This window comes from Choloepus didactylus, chromosome 24 (genome assembly GCF_015220235.1).
Source record: "Choloepus didactylus isolate mChoDid1 chromosome 24, mChoDid1.pri, whole genome shotgun sequence".
In the NCBI taxonomy this organism is placed as follows: domain Eukaryota; kingdom Metazoa; phylum Chordata; class Mammalia; order Pilosa; family Megalonychidae; genus Choloepus; species Choloepus didactylus.
Genome location: NC_051330.1, coordinates 18,274,793 through 18,292,982, shown reverse-complemented (window position 1 = coordinate 18,292,982; position 18,190 = coordinate 18,274,793). Strand labels below are relative to the sequence as shown.

At 40.1% G+C, this 18,190-nt stretch overlaps 1 protein-coding gene across 4 annotated transcripts in view; it reads right to left on the bottom strand.

Moving 5' to 3' along the window:
* Positions 1-5,259: 5,259 nt before the first annotated feature.
* Positions 5,260-18,190, bottom strand: part of LOC119520130 (zinc finger protein 596-like) — a 49,025-nt gene continuing 36,094 nt past the window's right edge. For all 4 annotated transcript variants that reach the window (XM_037817879.1, XM_037817881.1, XM_037817880.1 and 1 more), the window contains 3 exons: positions 9,884-9,979; positions 9,282-9,364; positions 5,260-8,824 (listed from right to left, as the gene is read on the bottom strand). In XM_037817879.1, coding sequence (XP_037673807.1) covers positions 7,451-8,824; positions 9,282-9,364; positions 9,884-9,979 — 1,553 coding nt within the window. In that variant the 3' untranslated portion in view covers positions 5,260-7,450. The remainder of the gene's footprint in view (positions 8,825-9,281; positions 9,365-9,883; positions 9,980-18,190) is intronic.

Genomic DNA, 18,190 nt, shown 5'->3' with positions numbered 1-18,190 from the left:
CAGCCTGGGGAAATTACTGTTCCCCAGCTAACACACATTTTTGCCCACAATGAACAGTACAACGAACAGGACAGGGACAGAGATAAACCCATGCCACTTTTTATCTGGGTGGCTTGGAACACAATAGTGTTCCAAAATGGGGCGGGGGGGTGGGGGGGTGATTATCAACAATTAAAATCCCCATGAGGCCATAATTGCCCTTCAGGTCGAGACACACATGGCTAAATGATTCCACTCCTGATCAGGATGTGGATGAGAGTCTGGCCTCAAACAGCACTGGAAGTATTCAAGAGACACGGGCCTCTCCAATGGAAGAGGCTCCTACCACTTGTGTTGTCCCTGGGGATGATGGTGGGCAAACAGCTGGAAAATATTCACCACCATATTCCACTTTGGGGTGGCAGCAGCAGCATGGAGGCAGGCCTGGACAGATAGAAAACAGGCAACAGGAAGATTTACTGAAGGGCCACAAAAGGAAAACAAAGACCAAGGAAAGGCAAAGGAAGGGGTGGGACCCACCTTCAGGGCACTATGGCTTTGGTTACTAAAACAGGATAGACAAAGCAGAAACTGATCCCTCCAGAAAAACACTTCTAATGCTAATGCTATCAGGATGAAAGGAGTCCCTCTAAGTTAGAGGTCCACCCCTCATAGGGGCCATAAAGAGTAGGAGGAAGACAGCTGGTAGAACTGAATGATTTAGAATACTGCCTAGCTGCCCTTTTGAGTCCTGTAACTGTGATGAATGGGTTGCTAAGTCTTCTCCATGCCCCAACCAGGACGGTGAGGAAGACAATCCCAACTATGAGCATAACAAATCACATAGGGAGTATGGTTCACTTGCCTGTATCCCAATACTACTCCCTTTTAAAGAAAAATCAGGGGCACAGCCATAGTCTCACCATTCTCAATAGAATCATCCCTAGAGCAATTTTAGGATGGATGAGAGAAGCGGAAGATCTAAACTTTCATGCACTCTTAGATACAGGTGGCCAAATGACAGTAATCCTGGCCCCCACACTGGCAAGGGTAAACTGGTGGCTCTAAGGGTTTTGGACTGGACTCAGTGACCCCCGGGAAGGCAAACATATATGGGGGTGGGGCCATTTGGGTGGTTTGTGCTGCTAGATCCCTACTGGTGACTGCATTATAGGTTCTGACATTTTGATTCCTTGCAGCACGGACCACCACCATTGCTTGAGGGGGTACACAAGTTCACAACGAAATTGAGGTCATATCCATGAATTTTTTCCACTCCCTTCTGCCACCTGAATTACTGAAGCCCTGCTGGGTTATTCAACAAAATCAGTATTGAAGCTCTGGTGAGGAAAAGGAAATGACCCTATTGGATCAGGATGGACTGCACATATGTGTGTTAAGAACCATCTTCTCACCATTTAATAGCTTAGTCTAGCACTTTAAAAACACATCAGGAGCTGAGAGGTTAACAGATCACTGCAGAATAAAATGTTCAGGTGCTACCCTGGGCCCCTGCTTTATTTGACATTGCTGTCACTGATATAGTGGCAGCCCACTCAGGACTGGTATGCTGTTATTGACCTGGCTAATGTCTTTTTCTCATTCACTTTGTGGAACAAGGATCAAGACCAATTTGCATTCATGTGGAATGGTCTACAGCCTACACCTCACCTGCTTCTTCAGGGATATTTCAATTCCTCTGCAATATGTCACTTGTGGGTAGTGCTAGACTTGCAAAAAGCATAGTTACCCAAAGAAGTACTTGGTCTTCCAAAATATTGCTGGAATCCTCCTTGCAGGCTTCAATAAAGAACTGATTGAACATGTCCTACATACAAGTCTCAGATACTATTAACATCTTCAGTTAAGACAATCATCCATGACAAGGTCCAGGAACTTGCCCAACAGGATTATTTTTAGGGGCCACCTGTGCTGCTGTTTCAGTTTCCTAGGCTGCTTAAAGCAAATAAAATGAAATTGTTAGGCTTGCATAATGGAAATTTATTTGTTTCTGGTCAGAGTCTGTGCAAATGTCCAAATCAAGGAATCATCAAGGAGATACTTCTTACATGAAGACCAGCTGCCAGGGATCCTTGGCTCCTCTGTAAGGCACATGGTCAAATCTGCTGCTTTTGCCTTCTCTTCTCAGTTTTACTGATTTCAACTTCTTGCTTCTGTGGCTTTCTTTGTCTGAATTTCACTGTCTATATTATAAAGTACTCCAGTAAGAGAATTACAAACAATTCACATTGAAGTGGGTCACACTTGAACTGAAATTACCTCATGGAAAGATCCACTGGCAGCCACAACTATGGGGGGGCGGGCAACAGCTGAAAGGCATGTTTGTATAATAGAGAAAATGTGTGTCATATCTGGGCATTCTTTTGCACTATCTGGTTAAGGTCACCCACAAGGTGGTCACCTTTGAATGGGGCTCCAAACGACAGCAGGCTCTTGAGGTCATGCAACATGCAACATGCGACACACACTGCCACTGAGGCCAGTGAAACTTATCACTCCTATGAATCTACAGGTTTTGATGACTCCTACCTACAGAGATGGGAGTCTGTGGCAAGAAAGTGCTATTACAGCATAAAGGCACTTGGATTTTGGTCATGAAAACTATCCAAGATGGAAACTAAATTATCACCTACCCTCTTAGAATCACAGATTTTAGCCTGTTATCGGGCCTTATGGAATCTGAGCATTTAACCACTGATGTACCCTCTGTGACTCTTAAGAACTGCCCATCATCACATGGGTACCCATTAATCCTACTAATCAAGTAGGACAGGTTCAGGAAAGCATCATTAAATGGAAATATTACATACAAGAGCAAGCCTCAGCAGTACCTTGGAATTAGGAAGCTCCATGAACAAAGTTTTACTTTGCTGGATGGGACCAAACAGCCCAGAGAGGATGGTCATCCCTTTCCCTTGGCTAAATGCAGTAGTCCAGAGGATGGTACGGCTTGGTTCACAGACCAAAACACAAAACTCATAGCTGATGAAGTCCACTGGGTCAGTCACCACCTGTTCTAAGGACAACCACCTTTTGACAGAGATTGGATGACGGCAGTCAAATCCCATGTGATGGTGATGGCTGTATAGGATATTTCAACAACTTTCTGCTACATATTATAAATTCATGGGATCTTGCAAACTGATCATCCATATTGTCCAGTAACTGGCAAATAAATGATTAGAGTATAAGAAGCTACTCCATGTGGTCACAGGGTCTACAGCCACAGTTTGTGAGGAAGGAAGTAGATCAAATCGTCCCCACTGCTGACACCCATTGCAAAAGGCCACTTAAAACAGAACAGCAATGGAAATTCCAGGAACAACCACATACTCAACAAGTTGCTATGACAGCCTATGGGATCCATCACTGAAGAGGACAAAGAAACCCAACTCAGATGCAAGAATGGGCCAAATCATGAGGACTCACTCTAGAAGAGGCAAAGGCCAAAGGCACAGCACAGTAATGTGACTCCTGAGAGGGAACTCAGTCCACACATCACAGTATGCTGAGCCATATCAGCTGAAGATTAATTAGGTCCTACATGAGAGCAGCAAGTCAAGCACATTACACCACTTTTCCCTAGTCATCCCAATGGTGTCTCACCACTTTAGCCATACATTCTAGATACGGGACAGCAATTCGCATGCAGCATGTGGATGCTGGGATCACTGCTGCAGGCTTGGAGAAACCTCTAGGCTATGCAATCTGGTATACAAACGGTCCAGTCAGATCAAGGCATCTCATTTACAGCTCACGTGGCCCAGCAATGAGTGTGCTTCTATTGCATAATATTGGCCTTTCATGCTCCCTATGACCTCCAAGCAAATGGAGCAATAGAACATTGGAATGGATGACTCAAGTAATAACTACAAAAAGACCATAAGGAAGAAACTACTGGGTGGTATGCCAGTGTCATTAAAGCTTTTTGGACACTGTACACAGCATTCCAGTAGAAGGGAAACATGACAACAGGTCACAAGGAAAGAAGTCATGCGTTTTTAGACCACAAAGTTCTCAGATGCAAACCAGCACTACTCCTTTGAAAGGCAACTTCTGGTGTGCCTTGGTGGAAATGGAAAGTATTAGCAAGAGTTCTCAGGTCCAACTTAGACTAGAAATCCCTGGGAAATTAGAACACTTATGAGGGTCCCCAGGAAGTGACATGGCTCCATGAGGGGGTGGTAGAAGTGCCCCCAAAACGATGATTCTGTTGCAATGCTAGAAGAAAGTCCTTCCCTCTATGTATTAAAATCCGGAGGATGCTGACTCATGGATGTCACCGAGGCCCAACAATGCTCAGCGATGGTTCACTGATGGATCAACCAAGTTAAAGCTATCTGGTATTCATTGGGCAGAAGCCACTATTTTCCCTGCCTTGTGCAGTTTATACTCCACCTCTGGCAATGAAAAAAGTATCCAATGAGTTGAACTGTGAGTGGCCCTAAATTCTGAAACCATGAAATTGTGGGCCCAGAAATAAGGAGTACCTCTCATTAAGATTCCATTATATAGAAAATTAATTTTATTTTTACTGTGGGTCCTGTGACCCTACTAAATTTACTAACTGTCTCTAATATTTTTGTAAATTTAACGGTGATTTCTATATACCCAATCATGTTATCTACAAATAGTTTTTTTTCCTTTTCCAAGTTTTCTTTTTCCTTAGACTATCTGAATATTATACTAACTGTTTCAGTTTGCTAAAGCTACCAGAATGCAATATACCAGAAATGGGTTGGCTTTTCCAGTGGGAATTTATTAGGTTGCATATTTACACTTTTAAGGCCAAGAAAATGTCCAAATTAAGGCATCAAGTGGTAGTACCTTCTCTGAGGAAAGGCCAATGGCATCCGGGGTTCCACTGTCACATGGCAACATCTACCAGTACTTCTATCCCTAGGTTATGGTTTCAAAATGGCTGTCTCTCTAAAATGCCGCTGGTGTTTCTCTCAGCTTCTCTGAGCTCTCTCCAAAATGTCTCTGCCTTTTATTTCACAGAGGATTTCAGCAAGGGGATTAGGGCCCACCTTGAATGGGCAGGGTCACATCTAGAAACAACTTAATCAAAAGGTCCCATCCACAACATGTCAGCACCAACAAGAATGGATTAAAACAACATGGCATTTTCTGGGATACATAACAGTTCCAATCCAGCACACTCCACCCTCTGGACCCTAAAAAGACATGTTCTCTCCATATGCAAGATACATTCATTTCATCACAACATCAGAAAAGCCTTAAACCATTTCAGTAACAATAAAAAGTACAGATGCTTATCAAAATCAGTTACAGGCATGGATTGTCCTAAGGCAAAATTCTCCTCTTGCTGTGGACCTGTGAAACTTAGAACAAGTTATCTGTTTCCAATATACAAAGGAGGAATAGTTATAGGAAAAATGTTTCCATTGTCATAGAGAGAAACAGGAAGGAAAACAGGTCAAAGGTCTCAAACAGATCTGAAAACCTGCAGGACAAATTCCATTCGATTTCAAAGTCTGAGAGTCATCTACAGAAAGACGCTTTATCCTCCGGCTTGAGAAAGTATCAGCTGCACCATTTCCAGGGCCTGCACAGTGGCCCTGTTCTTTCCAACCTTTGGGGTGATTGCTCCAATATAGTCAAGCACTGGGAAGATCACCTTGTTCTCAGACCCATGCTCCTCAAGCAATGCGGTGGCACCTTGACTCTACCACCTGCAGGGAACAGGCTCTCCCCAATCGCCAGGGAATGTGCTCCATCCTCTTTGAGGCCTGGGGCAGCAATACTTTTCCTGAAAAAAGAAGTGGAAGGCCTGGCCCTTAGGATCACTGAGGCAAACTCATCCTCTCCACGTACATGGGTTCATCCACTGTCCTGGTCTGAAGTGTCTTAACTCCAGACTTAGCTTCCATGATTCTGCCTTTGAAGTCATTTTTCCTTTAATCTATCCGTTTTTTTGTCTCTTTATTTCAGACCGGCAATGGTTCTGTTATTCAGATGCTGTAAAAAAAAAACCTGTTGGTTTCATATACAGCATACAGGGGTCCATGCCATCAGACAACAAACCTTCCACAAATCCTTTCCGGATAGCTGCATTTCCAATACCAATTTCCACTGACATAGCTAAGTGGCTATTCCAGATTTGGTTAAATCCACACATGGGGCACTAGCCTCTGGGGTCTCACATTACGAAAGACCAGAATTTTCCAAACCATTAGTTTCTGGTTTCCTTGTACTCAAGAGTTTGGTTATCAGCTTACCTCTTTCCTCTTGCATTTTACTGTGAGCTGCAAGGAAAAGCCAGGCTGTTATTTTCCACGTTTAGTCTGGAAATCTCTTCAGCTAAATATCCCAGCTTGTCGCTTTCAAATCCTTCCTTCCGTCTAACAGCAGGACTCAATTTTGCCAAATGCTCTGCCACTTTAAAACAAGTCACCTTCATTTCAGTTTATGATGACAGATTCATGATTTTGGTCTAATGCCCCACTGGAAGTATCTTTCGAGTCCATATTTCTATCAACAGTCCCTTCAAAGCAATTTAAGCCTTTCCGATCAAGCTCCTGACAATTCTCCCAGAATAGTCCCCATATGCATATATAAAGCTGCTTTCAGCATTCTTGGTTCTTGCAAATTGCAGCACCCCTCTTCTCTGATACCAAAATCTGTTTCAGTTTGGTTCTCTTATAGAGGACTCCAGCAAAGGGATTAAGACCCACCTTGAATTGGTGGGCTCTCATTTCCATGGAAACAACCAAATCAAAATGTCCCACCAACACTGGTCCAGAGCCAAAAGAATGGCTAAAAAGAACATGGCATTTTCTAGGGTACTTAACAATTCAAAACCAGCACAATTACCTAAGTACACCATTGTATCTCTGCATAATGGAAGTGATGAGAAAAGACAACCTTTTCTTGGCCTATATTTAGTGTTTCAATTCCTATGGACATCACTGATTTTATATAATGGATAAATTATGAACTAAGGCACTCCCACGTTGATTACAAACATAGAATTTGTCATATGTGATTTCCCCAGTTTGCTTATCAGTTAGGGTGGTAGATGAGGACTCTACACTTCCATTAGATTCATATTGTGAGCTCCCTCATATGGCACATCACCAGACAATGTACTAAGGAATTTGCAACATAGATGACATTCATATGGATTCTGTCCTGTATGAATTTCCTTAGGTTAACTGAAGTAGTACGGATGACTAAAGGCACTACAATATTGATTTAAAATAGTGTTTCTCCAATATGTGAATTATCTGGTGTGTTTAAAGATTAAATCTATGGCTGAAATGTCATTCACATTTCAAATATTTGGGTTCTCTCATTCCATTCAAGGTCAGAATATTCACTGAAGGCTTTCCTACATTCATGATATTCATAGGGTTTCTCTCAAGTTTGAAAAATTTCATGTTGTCTAAGGTGAGAAAAATTTAGATTTTCCATATAGATGGCATTCTTATGGCTTCTGTCCACTGTGAGTCCTCTCATGTTTCCTGAGGGCAGAACTATGAGTGAAAGGTTTCCCACAGAGGTGACATTCATAGATTCTCTCTCCAGTGTGAGTTTTCTCATGTTGTTGAAGATAAGAATACCGACTGAAGGCTCTCCCACATAGATGACATTCATGGGGTTTCTCTCCCGTGTGAGTTTTTTCATGTCGTTTAAGGTTAGAGGGATGAACGAAGGCTTTCCCACATAGATGGCATTCATAGCGTTTCTCTCCAGTGTGAATCTTCTCATGCTGTTTAAGATAAGAATAGCGAGTGAAGGTTTTCCCACATTGGTGACATTCAGGGGTTTTCTCTTCAGTATGAATTCTCTCATGTCGTCTGAAGGCATAGCAGCGAATAAAGACTCTCCCACAAACACGGCATTCATAGGACTTCTCTCCAGTGTGCGTTCTCTCATGTTTTTTGAGGGTAGAGCACTGACTGAAGGCTTTGCCACATAGACTGCATTCAAACGGTTTCTCCCCAGTATGAGTTCTTTCATGTTGTTTAAGGTAAGAATATCGACTGAAGACTTTCCGACATACATGACATTTATGGGGTTTCCTTCCAGCATGAGATCTCTCATGTTGTCTAAGCTGAGAACATCGACTGAAAGATTTTCCACATACAAGACATTTGTACGGTTTCTTACCAATGTGAGATCGCTCATGCTGTCTAAGCCGAGAATATCGACTGAATGCTTTCCCACACAGAGGACATTCATAGGGTTTCTCTCCAGTGTGAGTTCTCACGTGTTGTCTAAGGTGAGAATATCGAACGAAGGCTTTCCCACATAGATGACATTCATAGGACTTTTCTCCAGTGTGAGTTTTCTCATGTTGTCGAAGATTAGAAGACTGACTAAAGGTTTTCCCACATAGATGACATTCATAGGGTTTCTCTCCAGTGTGAGTTCTTCCATGTTTTATAAGATTACAAGATTGACTAAAGGCTTTTCCACACAGGTGACACTCATAGGGTTTCTCTCCAGTATGAATTCGCTCATGCTGTCTAAGCTGAGAAATTTTAAAGAAAGTTTTCACACATAGAAGGCAACCAAATGGTTTATCTTCAACATCAGTTCCACTGTATTGTTCATGGATAGAGCTTTTAATAAAAGCTTTAGCACTTTGATGACATTCACCTGATGTACTTTCAGTGAAAATCTGCTGATGTTCATTAACAGATGAGTGGTCACTGAGGACTTTTCCAAGTTGTTTGCTGAAATATGGATTCTTTCTTGTGTGAATTAATGCACGTTGAGTCACTGTGGATTTCTGAGCGGAATCTTCTTGCAAATAATTGCATTTAAATGAATTCTTTTGAGTGTGAGATGACTGCTGTGGGGAGTTAGATGGGAGAGACTGTAAAACATTTGTCCACATACATAAATATATTTTCATTTCCCTACCTATGAATTCTAAACTAATCCTTCAGTGACACTCTCCAATATCTTTCTTATGTTAGCTTCATATAAACATTATTCACCCTAAGGTACAGAGATTTACATTATTATGGCACCCCATCTCTAGAGCTATCTATCAATTTTGGACTTCAAGATGTTTCCAACTTTACATATGTGAACCATGTTTACACAATTGTCTTTTTGTAAGAACACAGGTTAGAGTTCTGTGTTCAGTTTAATTTTCCATGAAATTCAAACTATCACAGATTAAGGCTGGATTAGCGTTGAATTCCAAGATTAATTACAGCAAGGTGATTGTACTCAATTCCCCATTTATTCCATCCACAGGTTATCTATTTGGAACACTAGGATTCAACACCAGTGAAGCTTACCAATGAAGTGATGTTAGACATGTCTTTCCTGCAGGTAGGTTGCATGAATATCATTTCTTGTTTTTTAAAAGCACTTTTTCTGCCTGTAATTATTGGGGAAAATATACAATTAATTGTTAAGAATAGCAATAGGGGAAGAAAATGTTGGAAGGTCCCAAATATCACTGTTAGTACATAGGCAACATTGACACTTATTAGGGAAAGAATACCAAATTAAGGAATAGGCTAGGCAGAAGAAAATATTATAGGATATTAACAATCAGAATAGATTTTCAAAATTGAATTATGAGAAAAAAGTTGGGATATCAGGGAGGTAAAAAGTGGGAATATCTTCCAAGAGTAGGACCAGGACAAGGCTCGTTATGTGAAAGCTGAATTCTAACAGTACATGAATATCTCTTTCCCAAAGCCAAAGACATCTGAATAGAGCTTAGTAAGTACATGGAATAATAACCATATATGAAGAAAAATTTCCCAATATCCTTGCCTATATTTCAGCAATCATCAGTCACTTAAGGAAACCTGAAGTTGATATTTTTAAAGACCAAACCACTTACTGATGAGGCCTCTTCTTTACTGTTGCACACATTCCTACAGCTCACCTGGACACTGGTTTTGGAGAAATCCAATTCCTTTTCTCCACACTTGCTCTCCTTGTACCAACTGGGAAAGCACATCTGATTTGCAGACCTGACATCCTGTTTATAGGAAAAAAGATACCTCGATTTCAATTTAAGTGTAACAGTGAATTATGAAGTCTGTGGCAGGCTACCAAAGACAAAGATCAGCATTGAAGGTCAACAGGACAAAAGTATTTTTAACACTGAACATTGACAATGTTTCACCAGCAAAGAGGACCTCTTGACCTTGTTCTTACGGTGGGGACCTCTGCTTGTTGCTACCCAGACAGAAGTTCAAAGAGGAACTCCAAAATCATCCATACTTCTATATGGGGAGAAATTCTGTTTCCACTGTGGTTGATTATTATTTTTTAAAAAATACAATAAACATAAACTCCACCAAAACAATCTAAATTCTATATGGAAAAGGACATATGGGGCGTTTTTACTACTGTGTTCTGAAGCCTCAGCATAGCCCTTAGAGCAGAATAATTATTTCAAAATATTTTAAGTCACTTATTTATCTCTCCAAAAACTATTCATTGGGGCAAGATGGTGGAGTGGTAAGGAGCAGAATTTCGTCTCTTCCCTAGAGAAGCTGGCAATTACCCAAGAACTATATGAAACAGTGTTTTCAGGGTCTCCAGTATCCAGTCACACATCGGACGCAAGTTTGGAATTGGAGGAAAAGCTGAGATTGCAGCGAACATTGTAAATTCCCCGGACCAGGGGTCAGGCGCCCCTCCCCACCCAGACCTCACAGACTCTCTTGCTGCCGGCTCCCTGAAAGGGGGAAAAAAAAAAACCAAAAAACAGCAATCTGCTGAGGGCAAGGAGGGAGGCTCAACCCAGCCTCAACTGCAGAATTAATTAACAAATTAATTAACTAATTTTGGGAGCTGGCATGCTAAAGAAGGGCTGGGCTCCGAGAAGTGGGGGCACATAAAAGCAGGCACCCATTCCCAGACTCCAAAAAAGCCATTTTTTTTTTTCCCTACATTTTGTCCCTTCTGGCTTCTCACTGATCCCTTATCCTTTTGCATTTCAATAGCCCCTGGCAGGGGTGGAACTGAAGCTGTTGGAGAGTAATTATCAGACAATAGCCCAAGGCATATCTTTAAATGCTCTATTCTGACACTGACAAAACTTCCAGGCTGGGGACAGACTTTGAAAAGAGACTTTTTTTTTTTTTTTCCTTTTTTCTTTTTCTTGTTTTTCGAAAAGTAATATATGTGGTTATTTTCTATCCAAAAGCCCAGGATGAGGGACTAGGCTGGGCTTGGGGGGAGAAAGAGTACCCACAGTGTCTCTGAGTTCCGTATTCACTACTGAAGGTCTACAACCCTGTCTTTAATTGGCAACTCAGGCTGACCAAGGAATCTACCTGGAGAGGCCCCAAAGAGGAGAGGGGAGAAGGGAATAGTGCTCCTGAGAGACAACTGGAGTTCTGAGGATTGGGAGAGTGGGGGGAGGTCCAGCTCAACTGGCAGTCCTCCTTTTGGGAACTCAGACCCCAGAGGCTGGAATTCAGATTCCTGCTTCAGTCAGCCATGCCCCCAACAGGATCAGAGTCACCAGGAGAACTAAAGTCTACATACCTCCTTACACTGGTGGGGGAGCTGCAGGCTGACAAGTGCCACCTGCTGGACAGGAGAGGAAAAGCACCAATTCTAAAGGCCTCATAGGAGGGTCTCATTCTCAGGAAAACTCCATACCCTCCCAATGAGACCTGGGCCTCACTAGACTGGGAAAATCTGACTAGAGTCGACCATATCTGAGGAGACCCACTCACTAAAAGGTTACATAGAGGCAGAGCAAGAAACAGAAAAAACAAGAGGGGAAAAATTCTGATCAACTAAATAGAACCTAAGTTAGAGGTCTAGAATAAGTTGAACTGAATAACAGAGGCCAGAGAACAAAGCCAACCAACAAGAAAACCACTAAGTAAAAGATAGAAAACAAGCTCCAAAATAAACTAATCAAGAAAATCAGATGCCTAGACAACTTAAGATAACAAGCCATATCTGGAAACATGAAAACATGGACCAGCCAAAGGAACAAACTAATAGCTCAGCTGAGATACAGGAGTGGAGGAAACTAATGCTAAATAAATTCGATGAAATGAAAGAAGATATACCAAAAGAGCTGAAGGATGTAAAGAAGACACTGGATGACCACAAAGAAGAATTCATAAACTTAAAAAAACAAATGGCAGAACTCATGGGAATGAAGGCCACAATGGAGGAGATGAAAAACACAATGGAGGGACGCAACAGTAGATTTGAACAGGCAGAAGAAAGGATCAGTGAACTGGAAGACAGGTCATTCGAATTCATACACACAAAAGAACAGTTGGTGAAAAAAATGGAAAAATATGAGCAGGGTCTTAGGGAGCTGAATGACAACATGAAACGCACAAATAAACGTGTTATGGGTATCCCAGAAGGAGAAGAGAGGGGAAAAGGGGCAGAAAGAGTAATAGAAGACATATTCACTGAAAATTTCCCAACTCTTATAAAAGACAGAAAATTAGAGATTCAAGAAGTACAACATACCCCAAATAGAATAGATCCCAATATACCTACTCCAAGACACTTACTGGTCAGACTGTCTAATGTCAAAGACAAAGAGAGGATTCTGAAAGTAGCAAGAGAAAAGCGATCCATCACATACAAGGGAAGGTCAATAAGACTATGTACAGATTTCTCTGCAGAAACCATGGAGGCAAGAAGGCCGTGACACGATATATTTAAGATACTGAAAGAGAAAAACTGCCAACTAAGAATTCTATATCCAGCGAAACTTTCCTTCAAAGATGAGGGAGAGATTAAAACATTTTCAGACAAACAGACACTGAGAGAGTTTGTGAATAAGAGACCAGCACTATAAGAAATACTAAAGGGAGTGCTACAGGCTGATAGGAAAAGACAGGAGAGACAGAGTTGGAGAAGAGTGCAGAAATGAAGATTATCAGGAAAGGTAAAAGGAGAGCAAAAAATAAGATATGGCAAACAAATTCCAAAAAACAAAATGGTAGTAGAAAGTACTTCCCTTACAGTAATAACACTAAACGTAAATGGATTAAATTCCCCAATAGAAAGACACAGACTGGCAGAATGGATTAAAAAACAGGACCCATCTACATGCTGTCTACAAGAAACTCACTTTAGACACAAGGACAAACATAGACTGAAAGTGAAAGGTTGGAAAAAGATATTTCATGCAAACAACAACCAGAAAAAAGCAGGAGTAGCTAGCTATATTAATATCAGACAAGTTAGACTTCAAAAGCAAAACAATTAAAAGAGTCAAAGAAGGACACTATATATTAATAAAAGGGTCAATTCATCAAGAAAACATAACAATCATAAATATTTATGCAGCAAGCCAGAATGCCCCAAAATTTATGAGGCAAACACTGCGATCACTGAAAGGAGAAATAGATACCTCTACAATAATAGTTGGAGACTTCAATACACAACTCTCATCAATGGACAGAACATCTAGACAGAGGATCACTAAAGAAACAGAGATGTTGAATTGTATGAGAAATGAACTAGACTTGACAGACATTTATAGAACACTACACCCAACAACAGCAGGATACACTTTTCTCAAGTGCTCATGGAACATTCTCTAGGATAGACCACCTGTTGGGTCACAAAGCAAGTCTCAACAAATTTAGAAATATTGATATTATACAAAACACTTTCTCAGACCACAAGGGAATGAAGCTGGAAATAAAGAAAAGGCAGAAGGTCATAAAATTCACAAACATATGGAGGCTAAACAACACCCTCTTAGAAAACCAGTGGTTAAAGGAAGAAATTACAAGAGAAATTAGTAAATACCTCGAGGCAAATGACAATGAAAACACAACTTATCAAAACTTATGGGATGCAGCAAAGGCGGTGCTGAGACGGAAATTTATTGCCCTAAATGCCTATATTAAAAGAGATGAGAGAGCAAAAATTGAAGAGTTAACTGCTCACCTGAAGGAATTAGAGAAAGAACAGCAAACTAACCCCAAAGCAAGCAGAAGGGAAGAAATAACAAGATTAGAGCAGAAACAAATGCAACTGAGAACAGGAAAACAATAGAGAGAATCAATAAAATCGATGGACCCCTGGCTAGGCTAACAAAGAAAAAGAGAGAGCAGATGCAAATAAACACAATCAGAAATGAGAAAGGAAATATAACTACTGACCCTACAGAAATTAAGGAGATAATGAGAAGATACTATGAGCAACTACATGCTAATAAACTAGACAACTTAGATGAAATGGACAACTTCCTAGAAAAGCATAAACAACCAACATTAACTCAAGAAGAAACAGATGACCTCTACCAATCACAAGTAAAAGAGATTGAGTCAGTCATCAAAAAGCTCCCAAAAAGGAAAAGCCCAGGACCAGATGGTTTCACATCTGAATTCTACCAAGCATTCAAGAATGAATTAGTACCAATCCTGCTGAAACTCTTCAAAAAAAACTGAAGAAGAGGGAAAGCTACCTAACTCTTTCTATGAAGTCAACATCACCCTAATACCAAAACCAGACAAAGATACTACAAAAAAAGAAAATTATAGACCAATTTCTTTAATGAATATAGACGCAAAAATCCTCAACAAAATACTCGCAAATCAAATCCAGCAGCACATTAAAAGAATTATACACCACGACCAGGTGGGATTTATTCCAGGTATGCAAGGCTGGTTCAACACAAGAAAATCAATTAATGTAATACACCACGTCAATAAATCAAAGCAGAAGAACCACATGATCATCTCGATTGATGCAGTAAAGGCATTTGACAAAATTCAACATCCTTTCCTGATGAAAACACTTCAAAGGATAGGAATAGAAGGGAACTTTTTCAATATGATAAAGGCAATATATGAAAAACCCACAGCTAACATCACACTCAATGGGGAGAGACTGAAAGCTTTTCCTCTAAGATCAGGAACAAGACAGGGATGCCCACTATCACCACTGCTATTCAACATTGTGCTGGAAGTTCTAGCTAGAGCAATTAGGCAAGAAAAAGAAATAAAAGGCATCCAAATTGGAGAGAAAGAAGTAAAACTTTCACTATTTGCAGATGACATGATTCTATATGTAGGAAATCCAGAAAAATCTACAGCAAAGCTACTAGAACTAGTCAATGAATACAGCAAAGTAGCAGGCTACAAGATCAACATGCAAAAATCTGTAGTGTTCCTATACACAAGTAATGTGCAACAAGAGGAGGAAATCAAGAAAAAAATCCCATTTACAATAGCAACCAAAAGAATCAAGTATTCAGGAATAAACTTAACCAAGGACACCAAAGACCTTTACATAGAAAAGTATAAGAAACTGCTAAAAGAAATTGAACAAGACCTAAAAAACTGGAAGAACATACCATGTTCATGGATTGGAAGACTAAATATAGTTAAGATGGCAATTTCACCTAAACTGATTTACAGATTCAATGCAATACCAATTCAAATCCCAACAACTTACTTTACAGAAATAGAAAAACCAATAACTAAATTTATTTGGAAGGGTAAGGTGCCCCGAATAGCCAAAAATATCTTGAGAAAGAGGAATGAAGTGGGAGGTCTCACACTACCTGACTTTGAAGCATATTACAAAGCTACAGTGCTCAAAACAGCATGGTACTGGCATAAGGACAGATATACTGATCAATGGAATCAAATTGAGTGTTCAGAAGTAGACCCTTGCATCTACAGACAACTGATCTTTGATAAGGCAGTGAAGCCGAAGCAACTGGGAAAGAGCAGCCTGTTCAATAAATGGTGTTTGGAGAACTGGATATCCATTTCCAAAAGAATGAAAGAGGATGTCCATCTCACATCTTATACCAAAATTAACTCAAAGTGAATCAAAGACCTAAACATTAGCACTAAGACCATAAAACTCTCAGAAGAAAATGTAGGGCAATATCTTAAAGATCTTGTGATAGGAGGTGGTTTCTTAGACCTCACACCCAAGGCGCGAGCAACCAAAGAACAAATAGACAAATGGGATCTCCTCAAAATTAAACACTTTTGTACATCAAAGGACTTTGTCAGAAAAGTAAAAAGGCAACCTACACAATGGGAAATGATATTTGGAAACCACATACCAGATAAGGGTTTAATATCCCGAATATATAAAGGAATCCTGCATCTCAATAACAGAAAGACAAACAATCCAATTAAAAAATGGGCAAAAGACATGAACAGACATTTTTCTGAAGAGGAAATACAAATGGCTCAAAAGCATATGAAAAACATGCTCAACTTCACTGGCTATTAGGGAAATGCAAATCAAAACCACAATGAGATATCATCTCACACCTACCAGAATGGCCATTATCCAAAAAACAGAAAATGACAAGTGCTGGAGAGGATGTGGAGAAAGAGGCACACTTATTCATTGTTGGTGGGAATGTAGAATGGTGCAACCACTCTGGAAGACAGTGTGGAGGTTCCTCAGGAAGCTAAATATAGATTTGCCATATGACCCAGCTATTCCATTGCTGGGTATATACTCAGAGGAATTGAAACTTAAGACACAAACAGACATTTGTAAACCAATGTTTACTGCAGCATTATTCACAATTGCCAAAAGATGGAAACAGCCCAAATGTCCATCAAAGGATGAGTGGATAAACAAACTGTGGTATATACACATGATGGAATATTATGCAGCTGTAAGACAGAACAAAGACATGGATCATGTAATAATGTGGATGAACCTTGAGGACATGATGTTGAGTGAAGTTAGCCAGAAACAAAAGGACAGATTCTGTATGGTCTCACTAATATGAACAGACATTAATGAACAAACTTTGGGAGTTAAAAGCTGACAACAGAGGTGACCAGGAGATAGAAAGAGCCATTTGATGCTGAAGGACTACAGAATGTTTAGGATTGATTGCATAGATCCAGAAATAGATAGCATAATACTGTGTGATGGTAGCACGGTATTGTAAGTACAATGAACAAAGATGTCTGTGAGTAAAGCTGAAAGAGGTGGGATAGGAGAATGTATGACACCAGAGATAAAGATAGACGATAAAGAATGGGACTGTATCACATGGCAAAAACTGGAGTGGCCAATGACTGTTACTAAATATACAAATATAAAAATGTTTTTGCATGTGGGAAAGCAAATGAATGTCAACCATGTAGAGAGCTGAAAAGGGGATGGTATTCAGGAAAAAACATAATCAATGCAAACTGGAGTCTATGGTCAACAGTAACATTGTAATTTACCTCCATTAAATGTAACAAAGGCAATATGCCAATGCTAAATGTATATGAGAGGGGGATATAGGGGAGGAATATGGGATTCTTGGTAGTGGTGTTATTTGCCGTCCTTACTAGTATATTGCATTGTATGATGTTATTTTTCTTTTTATCATTTTTTTCTTATTGCTAAAAAAAAAAAAAAATTTCTCTTGTAGTAATCAATATGTTCAAGTGCTGATTGTGGTGATAAATGTACAACTTTATGACGATACCATGAACAACTGACTGTACACTGTAGATATAAATGTATGGTATGTGAATATAACTCCATAGAATTGTAGGAAAATATATATACAGGATTAAAAGTGTTGGAGAAAACATGGTGAGAGGGATGATGCCTCACCAATATGGACTAACTATAATGTGTAAACTCAGAATTGAATCTTAGAACATAGCCTAATGTGGAAATAATTACTGTAATAGTCCCTAGATTGTAAGCTCTTACAGCAGTTAACTCCATCCCTGAATTGTAATGCCTATCTGTAAACTTTGAGATGCTGATCCCCTAGCGTAGAACCTGATTGGTCTCTGGAACAATGCATATCTCTGAGACACCTGAAATTCAGAGCTAGAGCTCAGCAGATATGAATGTCAGTATTAGTGCATACAGCCACTGTCAAAAAAAAAAAAAAAAAAAAAAGCTGAAAAAGAGCCCAGACTTCAATTAGTGATATGAATGAAGCAGGTCTGGTTAAGACCAGGGCAAGCCAGGCCAAAGGGTAAAGGTTGAAACTGATTGTGTTTTAAAACTTCAACTTCCATATGAGACCAAGGGAAGAGATATGTATTTGGTACAGGATCTAAATTTTCTAAACGGTACAACTCTACAGTCGATTTGTTCAAACACCACAATTTCATGGAACTCTGAATAGGAAGTGAGATACAGTAGGTTAGTATAGGCTGGAGTGAAATAGTGACACATCCCAGAGTAATTTGGGCAGATAATAAAAAATACATTTACAGCCTCCCCCTCCCCAGCCCCAAGGATC